The following is a 16300-nucleotide window of genomic DNA, read 5'->3' as shown; positions in this document are numbered from 1 at the left end:
CAACGTGTTCCTTTAATGTAATTAGTTAGTCTTCAAGTGCTAGTACAACCAACAACCTTCCTTGTTTTATATATCAGACTAAGGCAGCTTCTTTTTATTGTTCATATGATTTGATCATCTGCTACAATTTACCATCTTTGAAAGGAGACACACAGGGCACTGTTCAAGGTAGTGCTACAGTTTATAAGTCAAACAAATTTTACTCAATGACTTTAAAGAGAGTTAATATTTTATTTGCATTTAGGTTGTTACAAATTTACAAAAGTTGTACATATTTATATTTATATTAAAAGATGACTTTACGTGCATACAATTTTTGTCCAGCTGCCAGTTTTGCATATTTTCTGTAGTATTTACAATCTAAATGTTGACCTAACCCCAAATTAACCCACCTTACCGCCACGCACTCAATCTGGCGACGGACTTAAAGCCATTGGACCCTTTCGGTAAACAATATTTTCCAAGGCCCACACTTCGTGTATCAGAACTTCTGTATAAAATAACAAACCTGTGGAAATATAGGCTCAATCGGTCATCGGAGTCGGGAGAAAATAACGGGATAAACCCATCCTTGTATCCGCATGTTTCGCCGTGTCATGACATGTGTTTAAAATAAATCCGTAATTCTCGCTATCGAGAATTGATATTGTTTTACTGTTTTCTCAAAAAGTAAAGCATTTCATTGATTAATATTTCAAGAGAAGTCTTTCACCACTACCTTCTGTAAACCCTCTAAGTTATTTGTAAACCTGTGAACTTTTATTTTTTTTCTGTACCGAAAGGGTCCAATGGCTTTAACTGAACTAAATTAAAACGTCTTGCATCCTATAAAAACTAGAACTATCTCAAACACTTTTTAAAAAATACGAAATAATTGTTTCAACAGTCGGTAGAGTGCCGGCGCGTTAATCAGGAGGTCCTGGGTTCAAATGCCGGTATTATTTGTTTTTCTTTGTTCAACCCCCAAATCAAAGTCTTCAATATCACCTTGGTCTCCCCCATTTGTTACATTTCTCCCTCGTCTCTCGCTCCTTAAATAGAAGAGGAGGCGAGGCAGGCTGGAGCACAACTCCTTGAGACTTCTTAGTCGTCTTGCTTCTTGGACCACTCTTCTTTTTTCCTCCTCGGTTGTCTTGGCCCTCTGTGGGTTTAGGGATGTGGATCGGCATCCATGGAACTGGGTTGTAGTAGTTAGGGATTGGGTACGTGGCTGTATTGTAGTAACCTGAATGTGGGGGACAAAAAGTTATAATGAAATCTATTCAAACAGATGACTTTGTACAAATTTGGAGTCCCCTGCCCAAAGCAGGCTACCTTCCTGACACAACTCAAAATCTGGGTTTATTTGATCTTATTGTACAATTAATTTGTTTGTATTAACTTATCAGCCCAGTTGCAAATGTGCAACAAAGAATTTGGAAGATTGTGCCTGAACTCCTGCAAAACATTCAAAAGTTTGGCTACAAGGTACTGAATAGAAGAGGTCTTCGAAATGTTATATCTTGGTGTTTGTCTTTGTTTGAAATGCCCTAATGTGCATTCCAGAGCATTATAAATGGTTTTATTTTGAAGATTTTTTGTGTAAAGGAGGATTGTGCGCATATCAGCAGCACACAATCGAGCATATCAGCCAGATAGGCAAGCTTGTGCACTGGAAAAACCCTGCATTCCACTATTTCTCAAAACTGCCAAATTCAAATCAGCTTGGGACGCGCTTACTGATTTATCTCTTGCGTACCTTTGAGCATTCCTTGACTGACTCCAAAACTACTTGGCACTGGTTTAGGTTTCTTGACGGCATCTTTGTACCATCTGTTGTAAGCCTCATCTGCCTTAGCTTTGCGTTCTCGCTCCTCCTCGGCTAGTCTTGACTTCTCTTCATCTTCTTTCGTCTTCTGCTGTAGTGCTTTCTCTTTCTTGTCTGCCAGCCATTGCTCTCTGCTCGCCTGTATTGGAATAAGCCCCCAGTCTGATAAATTATACAATTCTGTTGATTATCAAAGACAACTTACCCATTATATACAAATGAGATCAATCTAAACTAAGCTAGGTTGCGGTAGTACCATTTGAATATCTCTTTTGAGTAGTGTTGGTTCTGTAAAGAACCGGTGGTTAACAACTCATCGTTTCGTTCAGTATGCTCTGATTGGCAGTTGTGAGTCGTTAACCATCGGTTCTTTTCAGAACAAACTCAACAGAGATTTTCAAATGGTGTTACCGCAATCCTCTCTTTACTTCCACCATGCAAAGTTTCAACTCCTACTTCAAACAGTTCAATTATTAACCTATGTCAGAATTTGTTTCTCGCTTCAATTTTGGTCCTGTACACAAAATTCCAGTCAAGTAATTATTTTGAGCTACAAGCCCTGCGGGGTTTCAGGCCTGTGTACATGTACTTTATTTTTGAAAGGTTAATGGCACCAAGGCATTTTCTCCTTGGTAAAGGGCACCCTATGAGGAAATTGTAAATTTCTATTGGAGCATTTCAAGGGCACCAAGGCAATAACCAGGGGGCCTTTGTTGCCTCCATGAAGTATCAGCAATGGATATAGTACCTTAGCTCTATCCATTATTTCCTGTTTCTCTTTTTCTTTCTTATCTTTCTTCTTCTGTTCTTCCCTCGCTTCCTTCTTCCTCATCTCCACCACCCAGTTCGTTTTCTCCTCCACCCATTCATTGACTCTCACTTTGACGACCGCTTCCTTTTCCTTCTTGGCCCTCTCCTCCTCATCTTTCTTCCGCTGTTCACTCCTCTCTTTTCTGACTAATAGTCTCACCCGCTTTCTTTCCTCTTCAGTCTTTTGAACTAACCATTTCTCCCACGGGGAGAGCTCTGGCTCATGGGGGGATGATTGCGTGAGTGTTTTTGATGAGGAGGATGAAGAGATGCGAACTGGGGTTGTTCTTGAGGTTGACCCGGTACTTGATGATGCGGCAGACTTGGATCTCTGTCTTGATTGGCTAGACGCTGCTGATGACACCCCTTCTTGTCTTGGTGTTGATCGTTTGGATGTTGAGGCAGATCTTGTCCTGGATCCTGATTGGTTAGACTGGATTGAGGACTTGGAATGCGTGATCGATGAAGATGGTGGCGATTCTGATCTGAAAAAAAAATGTTTTAAAGAAATTACCAAAAACAGAGCAAAAATTCAAAAAATTAGAAGAATGATGAAATTGTGGCAAACTTTGTAATGTATCTAATTATTTCTCCGTAATTGCACAAAACTGAAACATTTTCTTTGTAGTACACCATTTGCAGAGATGTCAACATTGCTATAATCAGGGACATTTTAAAATCTGTTTACCATTAGAACATGGACATATTGGTTTAGGGCTTTCTGCAGAATTAGAGAGTTGGCAGAGCTCTACACTTATTTTTCCTTGAAGTTTAGAAAGAAAACAGGTTGACAAACAAATCATGGAATGACATACACCCAGTAGCTGGGGCGCACTACACAAATTGTGACTTCTTCGGTCATACTAGCATGACCGCTAGCACTCCAATTATTGGTTCTAGGAATTATACAAATTTGTTTGATGAAGTGAGAACCACACCTCCTTTTCCGAGATGATAACTTTGACGAAGATGATGTTGAACTTGAGGAGCTGGAAGAATAACTGCCATCAGAGATGTTCTCCACGCTGCTATGAGACAAAACGGACAACAACGACCTTGTTGATGCCCCAGTCCGCTCCAAGCCACTGCTCCTGCCAACAACTAACTCTGGACTCCCCAAAGAATCATCATCGATGTTCCTCTCGGATGCGGCTTCCTCCCTCTTTGGGGTGGAGTGAGCTCGAGGGTCGTTCTCTATATCACTTTCCATTCTGTAGAATTAGATCTTCACATTGGGATACTTTTTTATGAAAAACAAGAACAAAACTAAACATTAAATCAATTGCCAAATTATGGTATGAGTTTCATCTTGCAATTGAGAAGACTTCGTACACAAATCAGGCGCTATTTCGAATTACATTCTTTCAATATAATTAATGGAGCAAAAAATTCCTTTTATTATTTAAAACTAAAAGGGGAATAGATTTCCATATGTTTTAATCAGAACCGGTGGAATTTTGGACTGAGTATGTCTCAATTTAACTATCTTATAGTAACAATAATTTGTAACGGTATGGATGACTGTTGTTTTGACATTTTGCAGTTTTATAAAAAAGAAAACAAAGATTATATTGAAAGAAAGAAATTATTGGTGAAAAACGTTGAGAACTTTAGAAACTAGAAAGAGTTACAACAAGAAAAGACAAATTAGATATTAAGAACATGGCTGTGAGGGATGCACATTTACAAATAAACTAATAATAATATACTTTAGATGAAAATAGCCTCACCAAAATAGCGCAAAAGCTTCACCGTTCGTTCGCCTTTTTCATTTTGTATTGTAAATACGAAAAACTAAAGGGAGCCCTCCATTGGCAACAAACCGTCAGTATTAGTCTGATACCCAAAATTTACGTTCACTTTATCATTACCTGTTACTTAATGACAATGGGTAGTACGTTGATTCAACCCGCTACTTTTTGCGCGGGGTGGGCGGGGCGTGATGACCCCTCTAAAGTTCATTGCACAATTCGATGTCAACCAACAACTACTCATGCTACTGGGATCTCTAACCAACTCTTGAGCTTGATTGCATCAATATCTTGTTTAGCTCTTCCTTTATCAGGACGACGGCATCTAAAGATATGATTCTGTTTGGGGCATTACTGAGTGTGGTTGTGCCCTTGTCATTGCTGGTTTGGGCAGTTTCCTTGCTTGGTTTTACGTACCTCGGATCAGAAGGTAAGACTGAACGTTCATGATTTTTTTTTGATAAACAAGTTCTGCACTGGATGACTGTGGAATTTAAAGGGGCACATTCTTTCCTTCTGATTTGATGCTTTGGCCTTGTATTTATTTGTAACAATGTTTGATACTTGTTAATTACCATTAAATGCTCAACACTTCTCTTGAAAGAAAAGAGTTGTTCAGTTGATAAACTATACCTAGCTGATTTTTACTTACTTTTTTTTATATTAATAATTAATTATTAAATAAGCAGAAAGTATTGCATAACAATTGTTTGCTCAGTAGAAATGAGCAGGCAGCTCACCACTTCTACTTCAACTTCTACTTTGATACTCAGAGAATCCATCAGACAGGACAGAAAGCCGAGGGACTTCTTGTCCATGAGTGCGATATTGATCCCTCCTCCCGCCAACGGCTGGACTGGAGGAGGGTTATTTATGTGTTAACGAAACTACGAATATGATTGTACTACTCATACTCCTTGGACTATGAGGTTAGTTCTGCTATCGCCTCCACAAAGGAGGAAGAGGCAATAGCGGAACAAACCTCATAGTTCTAGGAGTATTTTTGTACAAAGTGCAAGTACAAAAAAAACTCATTGCTGTATGTCATGTGTGCAGCCTCCACTCCCCTAAAATGATCTCAACTAATAAAGGGGAGGCAATGATGTTGCCAGGGAGTGAGTTCCACCAGATGACAGTTCTTGGGGAAAGTGAGTTCAAGAATAGCTGTATCCTACACCTGGGATGATCTGAATATTTATTTTGGTTGTATGACCTCGTATTACATGAGATGGCTGGGCTGAAATCTAATTTATTCCTCCATGGGTAGGCCTTTAGTATAGGTCCTGATTGACTCCTGCAATAGTTTGGATCTGGATTTTGTAGAGGAGGGTGAGGCTGGCTGCCTGTCGTCGCCTCTGAAGGTGTCCCATTCCAAGGTGTTCAACGAGGCTGAAACGCTTTCAGTGCGGTGGTATAGCTGAAAGCGAACCTGACAGCACCTCATTGATTGATTTAAATTTCGGTTTGTCTTTCTGGCTGCAATATATTCCAGAATCCAGGTGAGGTCTAACAAGTGACAAAATAAGCTTGCTGGCGTATTTTGATGGAGCATTTTCTAAGGTTACATCGAACAAGACCCAACATTCTGTTGGCAAAAGCTCAGATTAGTTGATGTGTTTCTGCCATGACAGAAGGTTAGGCCCAGGTACGGATGGCCTGGTGACTGTCGCAAGATTTTTTTCACCAAGGTGGTAATTTGACCAGTCACAAATTCTACATTCATGAGACACATTATGCAATGGCTGGTAAATTTATTCTAGCAATACTAGTAAGCCACAAAAGCGGGGCTAGCACAATCCCCGTTGGTTTCAGTTAGGGTTTAGGTCAGTCAAGCCAACCCACACGCTTCACGGACCTAAGCCCAGCTTATCCAGTTCCAACCTTCACGCTCTGCTGAGCCAATTACTTGGTTAGCATTCAGCAATAGCGTCCAGCATTTTCCTGAAGACAATCAGAGCATACTGATCAAAACTTTGAATCATTAACCACCAATTTTGGTTGGTAAACTTATTCTGGTAAGCATAATTTTGTTGTGCTTAGCATCATTGTGCTTAAGCAGCTCTATGAAACTGGGCCCAGGTCAACATAAAGGAATGCTGAGTGCCGCAACCTTGGCTTGTCCTAAGAGCATACATGTCCATTCTATAGTTTGTCTGGGTCCCAATTCATCTATTGTTACTAACACCCTTGGATTCGAGGGTAGCATATATTTACGTCTCTCTTCAATATGAAAGGTTCGCTTGGCCCCAGCAGCCAGTATGGATGGGCTAATCAGCTAATCAATGTGCGTGCATGATACGTTTGCCCATCTAAGCGCCTTCGGTTAAAGCAAGGGCACTGGGGACGAGCGAATATGGAAGGGTTGGCAGATATTTTCAGAATACATTTTTTTTTGTGGGGGGGGGGGATGTTATTCCATTAAAAATTGGAATAGTCAGAACAAGATTTTTTAGTCAACATGTTCAGCTGGTTGAATTTTCAGAGGCAATTTAATTCAGATTTTTTTTTGTATCAGTACTTAGGCATACTGTTTCAAAAATTACTCTAGGTGTTTTAAGACCCCTGAAAGCAAAACAAAAATCCCATAATATGTGTTTCTTAACATAACAATCTTGCCTTGCTTGAAATAAATGCTTTTACCTTGGTAAAGGGCCCCCATGAGGAAACTGTACTTTTTACTAGCATTTCAAGGGCACCAAGTCAATGGCTTTGTTGCCTCCATTAAGTGTTAGAGGCCTGCCATACCCTTAGGTGATTAGCTTTGGTCCCCAAGATCAAATTGAGTTTTGTGATCTACTCATTTTCCTAAAGATAGAGTCCTCATAAAAGTTGCAAATAAGTTACTGAGTGACTTCAATTGTCTTCATCTTCATCCAAAGGCCTGAACTTGAATGGCCTTTTATTCCCAACAATTACCTGTCTTGGTTATTTAACATCTATGTCATGATCCTCTAACAACTGCTATTGTACCTGGGTATCCAAACGATTATTTTTAAGAAAATTCTAGACGTAAATAAAGATTAATCAATGAATATACATTAGTTGTCTGTTTAGGTGCACACAGCATACCTAGAGTAATACAGTCTGCGTGCGCTGAATTATTGTCTAACCTCCATCCCAGCATGATCCCAGGCACCTCTTACAAATTCTTTGGCCTTGAAGTATCCGAATTAGCGTCTACAGCTATGGCTACGGCTGTTGCTAAGGGTGTTGCTAAGGACATCCTATACCTTCAACACATAATGATGAAGAAATCTAGCCATAGCCAGTTCGGGCTACATAAGTACCTGGATTTCCAAATGGTGTTTTCTAAGAAACTTCCAGACCCAGACATAATACAGACTAATCAATGTAACACATAAGAAGTCTAATTGTTTGTCTGGGTGTGCACAAGGCATACATTGAATAATACAGTCTGGGTGCACTAAAGGGATTAAAAACTAGGGTGTTGTTGTGGCTGCACAGAGCAAGGACAGAGCAAGGACATGGGGAATTTGATGGAATTGTTGGACACTGCCTTCTTTGCAGGGGGTTCAGGGCCCAATTTCATAAAGCTGTAAAGCAGAAAATAGGCCTACTGGTGGACAAATTTATTTATTAATTTATGTTCATTCTAACCAGTGTGGTTTGTTTTTGAACAATAGAAAGGTCGGTTGCTTCACTGTATCTTTAGTATTGGACTTGTATTAGGATTAGGAATGTTTTATGCTTCCAAAGGGTGAAGAAATGTTAGACTTTTAAGAAAGGAAGGCATGCCTTTGTTTTTTTTTAACTGTTTGATTGTTTTATTCCTAATAATGTAGACATGAGTACAAAACAATTTCAAATGGTAGCATGTTTGAGATATCGTCAAAAATCTGTCAATTTCAAATTGGAATTTATTCAATCTGAGAAATGTATCTGACAGAAACAGTTTTCCAGACTCAAATTGTTTGTGTTTAAAAATCTGATGTTTTTCCAACCACATTATTCAAAGTAAAATTATTCTCAAATCGCTTTTTACTATCGAAAGCTGCTGTACCAAGTTTTTGAAGCCATTATTAAGAGTGATTATCAATGACCTCCCCTTGAAGATAATTTTGAACATTAGAAATCCTTTGTTAGTAATAGTATATCATCCCTAACTCTTTCTTTCTTTCCTCCAGCACCAATCTACCCAATCTCACCAGGACGATGGCTTCTGACTGTCACATTGCCGTTGTTTCTTGCAACAAATGGTCTGAGAAAGAAGAGTGTCACTTCAGGAGGTGCCATTCTAGGTATAAATGTTCTGTCCCAACTTTAGAATCAACCCAACTATAGTTAGGAATCCCAACTATAATTGGGACTGGCACCAACTATAGTTGGGCCCAGTCCCAACCTGAGTGTTACAGTTGGGTCGGCCCAACTATAGCTGGGATTGCCTGATAGTTGAATCCATCAGCTTTAGAATCGTCCCAACTATTGGAAGTCCCAACTTGAGTTTTACAGTTAGAAAGGCAAAACTGTAGCTTGGATTGCCTGATAGTGTAATCTGTCAGTTATAGAGTTGTCCCAACTATAGTTGGGACTAGTCCCAACTTGAGATTTACAGTTGGGATGACCCAACTGTGGTTGCCTGATAGAATAACCAGTCAGCTTTAGAATTTAGAATTGTCCCAACTATAGCTGTGGTCCCAACTTGAGTTTTACAGTTGGGCAACCCAACCATAGCTTGGGTTGCCTGAAGTAACCAGTCAGCTGTAGAATCATCCCAACTATAGTTAGGACCGGTTCCATTTTCCCTCCATAGTCCTCCATGGTCCCAACTCAGCAAACTTCAAAACATGTTTCTTGTAAGATGGCAGCAGCTAAGAACTGCTCAGGATGATTGGTACAAAGACCAACTTGACTTCTGAAAACCTTTTAGATGAACCCTAGATGATGACTGCAGGCCTGGAATTTCAGAGGGCATGGCCCTTTTCTTTTTAGCAAGGAGCACTTCCAAAGCCTATGGGAATTGGGCACAAAGGCCATGAACAGGGCAACAAATGTCATGCGCTCTGCCTAATTTCAGGCCTGTTATTGTTTTCTGATATAATTGTTTTGTTTTCCGACAGTAAGCAATCCTAGTCTAAGATCTTAGAAATAACATGATTGGGTAATCATGGAATAGTTGATTCTTTACAGGTTACATTGTTGGTTTTATAATGTTGATGGCCAGCTACTCATTCTTCATGGCTCTGTTGGCGTTCTACTACACTGCCTCCAAAGCCACCACATTCAAGGCTGAGATGAAGAAGAAGATTGAAACTGACTACAAGGAAGGTACAAATGGCTCTTGCAACAAAATACCTGAGGAGACTGTTGAGACCAAGTTCACAGTACACAAGCCATTATCGGTATACTCTTATGCCGAACTGGCTCATGCCACAAAATACCACAGGAGACTGTACACAAGCCATGGGGTTCCCTGATAATACCAGCCATTCAAACAGATAAAACCCATGCACCCAATGCAAGCCTGGAAGGTTTGGTGTTTTACGGTTCTCTGTGAACTATGTACCTGTTACTACCACTACACTCTCCATCCCAGCTGGCTCATGCCACAAAATACCACAGGAGACTGTTGAGACTAAAAGTCCACAGTACACTACCATTTCCGCCATTTTGGGGGTTAGTTCATGTGTGTACATGTTGACTCCCAAAAGTGCGAACATGATGGGTTGTGTTAGTGCACTGCACATTTTATAAAGGTGCAGTAGAAAAAAGTTATACCACAAATTGAAATTTGTTTTTTCTTACTGATTTCTGTCCTGTTTTCTGTTGAAAAGGTGGGCAGCGAGACTGGCTTCAGGTGGTGTGCAATGCTGGTATCCCGATGTCCCTGGCGATCATCTACCTCATCGACAGCGGCTTCAGAGACTTACCGCTGGACTTCAGCAGACGCTACGACACAACGTGGACTGCACTGGCACTGATGAGTTCGTTCGCATGCTGCTGTGGGGATACGTGGTCTTCGGAGATCGGATCGGTCATGGGTTCAAAGACACCACGACTGATTACTACCTTGTCCAAGGTGCCAGTAGGTAGGTAGAACTTTATTTGAGGTGCTAGTGGGTTTATCACAACCAGTTATGGATTCTATATGACCTAACCTCAGCATCATCAGTAGTCTAATATGCTCCTGTACAGTGTTCTGGTATTATAACTAGACCAATTTCTGTGATGGGCTCTAAATCCATTTAAGTCCACCAAGGGTGAATGGTTAACAAAATTAATCATGTTTAAATATGGGGGCATCGATGCTAAAGAGCTATCTGGGGGGAGTTTGTGCTGGGCAGAACAGTGTATTGTGCTCAGAGTGCTGGGCAAAATTTGCAAGTTCTGGGCAGGCCTGACGGCATCACTCAAAGTGGCTCTAGCACTGCTACTGAAAATGAGCAGAGTAAACTGTTTGAAACAGACTCTTTAATCAATGTTGTGTTTCATAACTATTCACTTATTCCAGGAACAAATGATACAGACCCTACAACCAATCTTGTGTTTCATTACTATTTGCTTACTCCAGGAACAAACGGTGCCATCTCTACAGTGGGTATCCTGTCCAGCATCGTAGGTGGGTTCATGGTTGGATGCGGGTTCTACATCGGTCTCCTCATCTCCTTCTCAAGTCCTGTCTTCAAGACGTCCACCCCTCAGTGGCCGGTCATCTTCTTCGCTGCAATTGCTGGACTCGTTGGCTCACTTATAGATTCTCTCCTGGGGGCGCTGTTCCAATACTCAGGTTTGCGACATTTGTTTTGTTGTTGACTTACCGAAACATTAAAGGCAGTGGACACTATTGGTAATTGTCAAAGACTAGCCATCACAGTTGGTGTATATCAACAGATGCATAAAATAACAAACCTGTAAAAATTTGAGCTCAATCGGTCATCGAATACGCGAGATAATAATGAAAGAAAAAAACACCCTTGTCACACGAAGTTGTGTGCGTTTTAATAGATGGTTGATTTCGAAAGGTTTCATGCTTATAATTATTTTGAGTAATTACCAATAGTGTCCACTGCTTTTAAGCAGGGATAGGAAGTTTCAGACTTTTATCTGAATTCAGACTTTTTGAGTCGGCCTAGTTAAGCAAATCAGCCATAATTTTGTTCACAATTCCAGTACTTTGGTCTCCTTCTGTAATGCCAAAGGAACTGTTCCAAAAAGCCCTGTGAAATCAAAAATTTGAGGGATTTCCTAAAGGAGAAATGCCATAATTTCAACATACTGGGTAAAATGATCATACATACAGTTTTAGACTGTTTGTCAGCAATGACTCTCACCCACGATTATAAGGGACAACTGGAAACAAAATACTGCTTAAAATCTCTTTTTTTTTCTTGGAGTTACTTTGTCATCCCCTATTCTATACACTGAAGGCACATTTGGTCTCTCTCAACCAGAGCTGTTTATTGAGTGAGTTGCCACATAGAGTGACCAGTGTACTTTGGTCCAGTGGTTGCTGGACGCCATTTTCGGTCCAAATGCAGCACATTAGGCAGACTGGAATGGCACCCTGTGTTTGCAAAACTCTCCCACTACACAGCTCTGCAATACACAACTCAAAACGAGCCTTGAGTCAGCGTGGACAAATCTTGGAAATCCTGTTTCAAGTTGTCAAAAAGAAGGCGAAACAAAACATTTGATTTGGCTTTATATATTGACACTGATTTTTTCCTTTTTTATGTCTCCAGCCTATGACCAGAGAACCCACCGTGTTGTCAGCGTTGCCTCGACAACGACTGAGCACATCAGCGGCTGGCCAATCCTAGACGGCAACGGAGTCAACGTGTTGTCCTCTCTCCTCACCTCTATGATCATGCCAGGCATTTGCTTTGCCTGGTGGCCAGTACTCGTTTAGAGAAAACATCTGCTTATTAAGTTTCTGCTAAGCAAAAATAGGCAGGACACCAGTCCAAATGGTACATGTGACAGGGTATTTTGGCTGGTAACTGTATTCTGGTAAGCATAATTATTTGTTAGGGTTGCTTTGAGAACACCATGGACTCAAACCAACTAACCACCGGCTTCAACAGCAAATGTTGCTTAACAACTTTTCGCTAATCAAAAATAAGCAGGATACCAGTCACAAATGGTACATGTGACAGGGTATTTTGACTGGTAACTGTATTCTGGTAAGCGTTATGATTTGTGCTTAGCTACTTTTTGTGCCAAAAGGAAACAGACGGCGCAAATTTCAATTTATTTTGGTATGACTAAGGAAAATTTGATGTTATTGCGGTGGATATATCTCTCAGCTCTTAAGTGTTTCTTAGTAGAAGTTGAAGTTTCATGGAAGCACCTTTGAATATTATTCTCCCTTTCATGTCCTAACTGATTTTTAAATAAGTGTGCTCTAATTGGCGTAAGGATCAATGTCTGCGTGGACATTTTCTTCTATTTTTTATTTATTTAAAAACTCAAACACCTTGTATTTTGTTTTGTTTTCCTGAATGCTCAGTTCAACAGGTTGTGACCAAATTCAAAATTATCTGCAAATATTCCATGTACATAAACTCAAACCATGATTGTTATTTCCACTCAATTTATAATTCAACACTATTTTTGAATATTGTGTATCAATGTACAAACTGTCATATCTGTTTTGGATTTTCTGTTGTATCATTTTTTGGTTTCCCATAGTTTCCAACCTAGGTTGGAAAAACTTGGGCTGTGACGTTGCAATAGAAAGGTCATTGGTTTGGACCACCATGGTCCCGGAAGTTGGAATATACATTAGACTTGCACAAACTATTTCGCTTCAATTTTACAGTCAAAATTAATTTACTGTTATTCTATCAACAGTCTAAATCTTGTTTGTTCCTCTCCCTATAAGCATTACAGGGCCCAATTTCAAAGCTCTGCTTACCGTAAGCAAAGAATCCACGCTTATGTCAAGCATATTTCCTGGGTTAGCAGGGAATTTTAGCTTGTGCCGGTGCCTAGTCCATTACTAGGCATTTTTTACTTGCACAGGTAGCGCAGAAATTCAGCGCTTGCAGGGTGATCTTAAGCGCAGAATTTGGCAGTAAGTAGAGTCATGAAAATTGGGCCCAGGGGTTGATTTCACAAAGAGTTGGGACTAGTCTTATCTAAAGTTAGGACCAGTTACTCGTCCTAACTTGGGACTATCCATGCAATATGTATATCTCCTAGGACTAGTCCTAAGTTAGGACTAGTCCTAACTCTTTGTGAAATCGACCCCTGGTGAACTATATACCTGCTTACTAGATTGCTGTTTGACTTCTGTTTTGACTCTGAAGTATTAAAGTTGATTTATACTAATTGTATTGAACTTTTTGATAATGTTTAGTATTATTTTGTTGAATGCACCCTAATTTTAATGTAATTAAAGTTTCTGCATTGTTCCTCCTAGTGGTCTTACAGAGGGCCTCAAAGGTCAAAGGTCAGTTTTGTGATGCACTAATTTCCATTACATGAAGTCTTTATAAAAGCAAAGGGAAAATTAGATCTGCCGGTAATAAACAAGGTAAATATTTTATTTTATTTTAATTTTATTTTTGGAGCGAAATTTGAAGCGTGACATCAAAAACCACTGGGTCAGTACATTCTTAGGAACAATTTTGAACCCATACTAAATCACAAAATTGAATTTGATCTCGGAACCCCTCTTTAAATTGTATTTACCTTTGTACTATACATATACAATTATGCAATACTATATAAATATTGGTTATTTTAAAGGGTGAAATCTGGACTATTCCGTTTCATGAGGCGAAGCCGAGTGAAATGGAAAAAGCCAGATTTCACTGAGTGATTATATACTCTGACAATGCATTGACAAATTTGATTTAATATAGTTTTGGTATACACACACAGAATGATGTAAATATTGCAGGTTTTAGAGTTGTGTACCGCATTGCTTTAAAAGCAGCGCCCCATGAACTCAAGTTCAAGGCAAGCAAGAAGCATTCCTTGTGCCTAAAGTGCAAGTGGTTGCCTCCAAGTTGCATGTGAAACAGTACTTGTTCTATTTTATATTAGTAGGATATCCTTTAATGACTTGTTTGTATCAAAACATTTTCCATATTTGCCGCCTTAGCCTGTGTCCAAATTGGCGGCTATGGCTACGTCTGTTGCTAAGGGTGTTGCTAAGGATGTCCTATACTTTACCTCACGGTGATGTGGAGATCTAGCCATAGCTGGAGCCGGAGCCATATCTGCCAATTTGGATACTGCCTTGAGAACCTGAATTTGTTCAAACTGCTTAAGTTATGTGTTTTTTCATATTTATTTAAACATATGGTATTTTCTTGGTTGCTTTAACAAGTATGTTTTACACAGATGCACAGTTTGTAATGGTTTTTTGTACTAGTTTATATTCCTTTACCCTTGTGAGCTGTTAGTATAAAAAAATCTCTTCATCATACGCCCAGACATTTTTTTCCTTCGGTTTGTATACAATTTTCCTTAAGAAATGTCAGGATAAAAAGAGATAAAACAGAAATTTTGTTTTGTTTTTGAAACACACACTGGTGCTGTGTTTAGGGTTGCATATCCCGGTTTTGCTTTGCACTGAAAAAATTTGTGTTTTTGTTCGTTCCTGAACGAATTATGAAAATATTGCTGTTTCAAAATGAAAAACAGTCAAAAATATTGGCACATGCTGCAAACAACTTGTTTGTACATAATTGTTGAACCTGGTTCATCTAAAAATTTTAATTAGGTACCACTAATCATAATATTCTTGAAATAGTGAGTTAGAATTCAAATTTGGGGTAAAAGTTGCCAAGAATCAAACGTGCACCCTTGACTGCGTTTTTGTAGGCAACCAATCTGTGCCCAATTATATAAAGCTTGTTCGCAGAAAATACTGCTTAGTTGCTGAGCAAAAGAATGAGTGGGGCACCAGTTGCAACAATGTAACGTTATTGAAGTTTGGCTGGTTACCAAGATTCATTTTTGCTTAACAAGTGTTTATGCTTACAGGCTTTATAATGAAAAGGTGCTCTGGTCTCTGAAGAATTTAGTTTTGTAAAAATTGATTGCGTTTAGCTAATTATATTTTTGTATCCCTTTTCTTGAAAGAATCACTACTAAAATCATATGCAGTTGACTATTGTTAATGTTGAAGGTCCTATGAAGTGGTATTTTTTCAAATTACATTGTTGTGGCTTAATGTATGGTTTGATATAAATAAACGATAACACTTTCTACTTTACTGAATTTGGTTTACTTTTTTAAAGTCGTCCCTCAAAATTTATATTTTCCATATACACTTACTTCAAGTTTAACTGATGAAAAGTGGAAGTTTCATTCATCTTTAGACGGGAAAACTGCCTACTTTTAGAGTGTTCTCATTTATGCGAGCAACCCTCTAGAAATATTTTTGTTTTCACAAAGGAGGGTTTGGGTTGGGTTAGACTTGTCCCCTGTCCATATCCCCAAGGATAGACCCAGGTATTGGCTTTACATGTATACACATGTTTAGTATGAAAGGATGGGTTACTGGACCATAAAAGTTGTAAATGTATTTAGGACATATTTATATACCACTGCTTACCAAACTTTAATGTCTTAATGTTTAAGACCTATATTTAAATACCCATGCATACCAAACTTTAATGTCTTAATGTTTCACCTCAAGCAATTTGTGAAAATTGCAACAACAACAAAGTTAATGTTTTAATATAATGTAGATCTGTAAAATTAAAATGATCCTTTTTGTGTGTAAACTTTTGAATTTACTTAAATGGTTTTGGTTTTGATTTTAATTTGCATTTCTCATATTTTTCCCGTTGAAATGTACAAGGTTATTATATAGCCTTGTGTGTTTATCCCTTTTGCTCTAAAATGCACAAGACCTTGTGTATTTATCAAACTTTTGCTCTAAAAATGTACAATCTGCAGACTTGTGTATTAATTGTCTAATTTTGCTCTAAAATGCCCAAGGCTATTATAGCCT

General features: G+C 39.1%; 2 protein-coding genes across 4 annotated transcripts; one reads left to right on the top strand and one right to left on the bottom strand.

The window, feature by feature from the left end:
• Positions 1-12: 12 nt before the first annotated feature.
• Positions 13-4409, bottom strand: LOC139939648 (uncharacterized). 3 transcript variants are annotated; one of them, XM_071935696.1, is made up of 5 exons: positions 4348-4409; positions 3556-3842; positions 2556-3102; positions 1739-1946; positions 13-1225 (listed from the first exon to the last, which is right to left on the bottom strand). In XM_071935696.1, exons 2-5 carry the CDS (start codon positions 3825-3827, stop codon positions 984-986), a joined length of 1269 nt encoding a protein of 422 aa, XP_071791797.1. In that variant the 5' UTR covers positions 3828-3842; positions 4348-4409; the 3' UTR covers positions 13-983. The 3 variants fall into 3 exon arrangements, with proteins under 3 accessions (XP_071791797.1, XP_071791798.1, XP_071791799.1); XM_071935697.1 differs by having other exon boundaries at positions 3556-3857; positions 4348-4401; XM_071935698.1 differs by having other exon boundaries at positions 3556-3828; positions 4348-4378.
• Positions 4410-4598: 189 nt separating this feature from the next.
• On the top strand, positions 4599-16044 carry LOC139939916 (transmembrane protein 19-like). Its single transcript, XM_071936078.1, has 6 exons — positions 4599-4798; positions 8514-8627; positions 9517-9654; positions 10161-10415; positions 10898-11113; positions 12069-16044. Exons 1-6 carry the CDS (start codon positions 4702-4704, stop codon positions 12233-12235), a joined length of 987 nt encoding a protein of 328 aa, XP_071792179.1. The 5' UTR covers positions 4599-4701; the 3' UTR covers positions 12236-16044.
• Positions 16045-16300: the final 256 nt, after the last annotated feature.

This window comes from Asterias amurensis, chromosome 7 (assembly GCF_032118995.1).
Source record: "Asterias amurensis chromosome 7, ASM3211899v1".
NCBI classification, from domain to species: Eukaryota; Metazoa; Echinodermata; class Asteroidea; order Forcipulatida; family Asteriidae; genus Asterias; species Asterias amurensis.
This window is presented reverse-complemented; position numbering and strand designations above follow the sequence as displayed.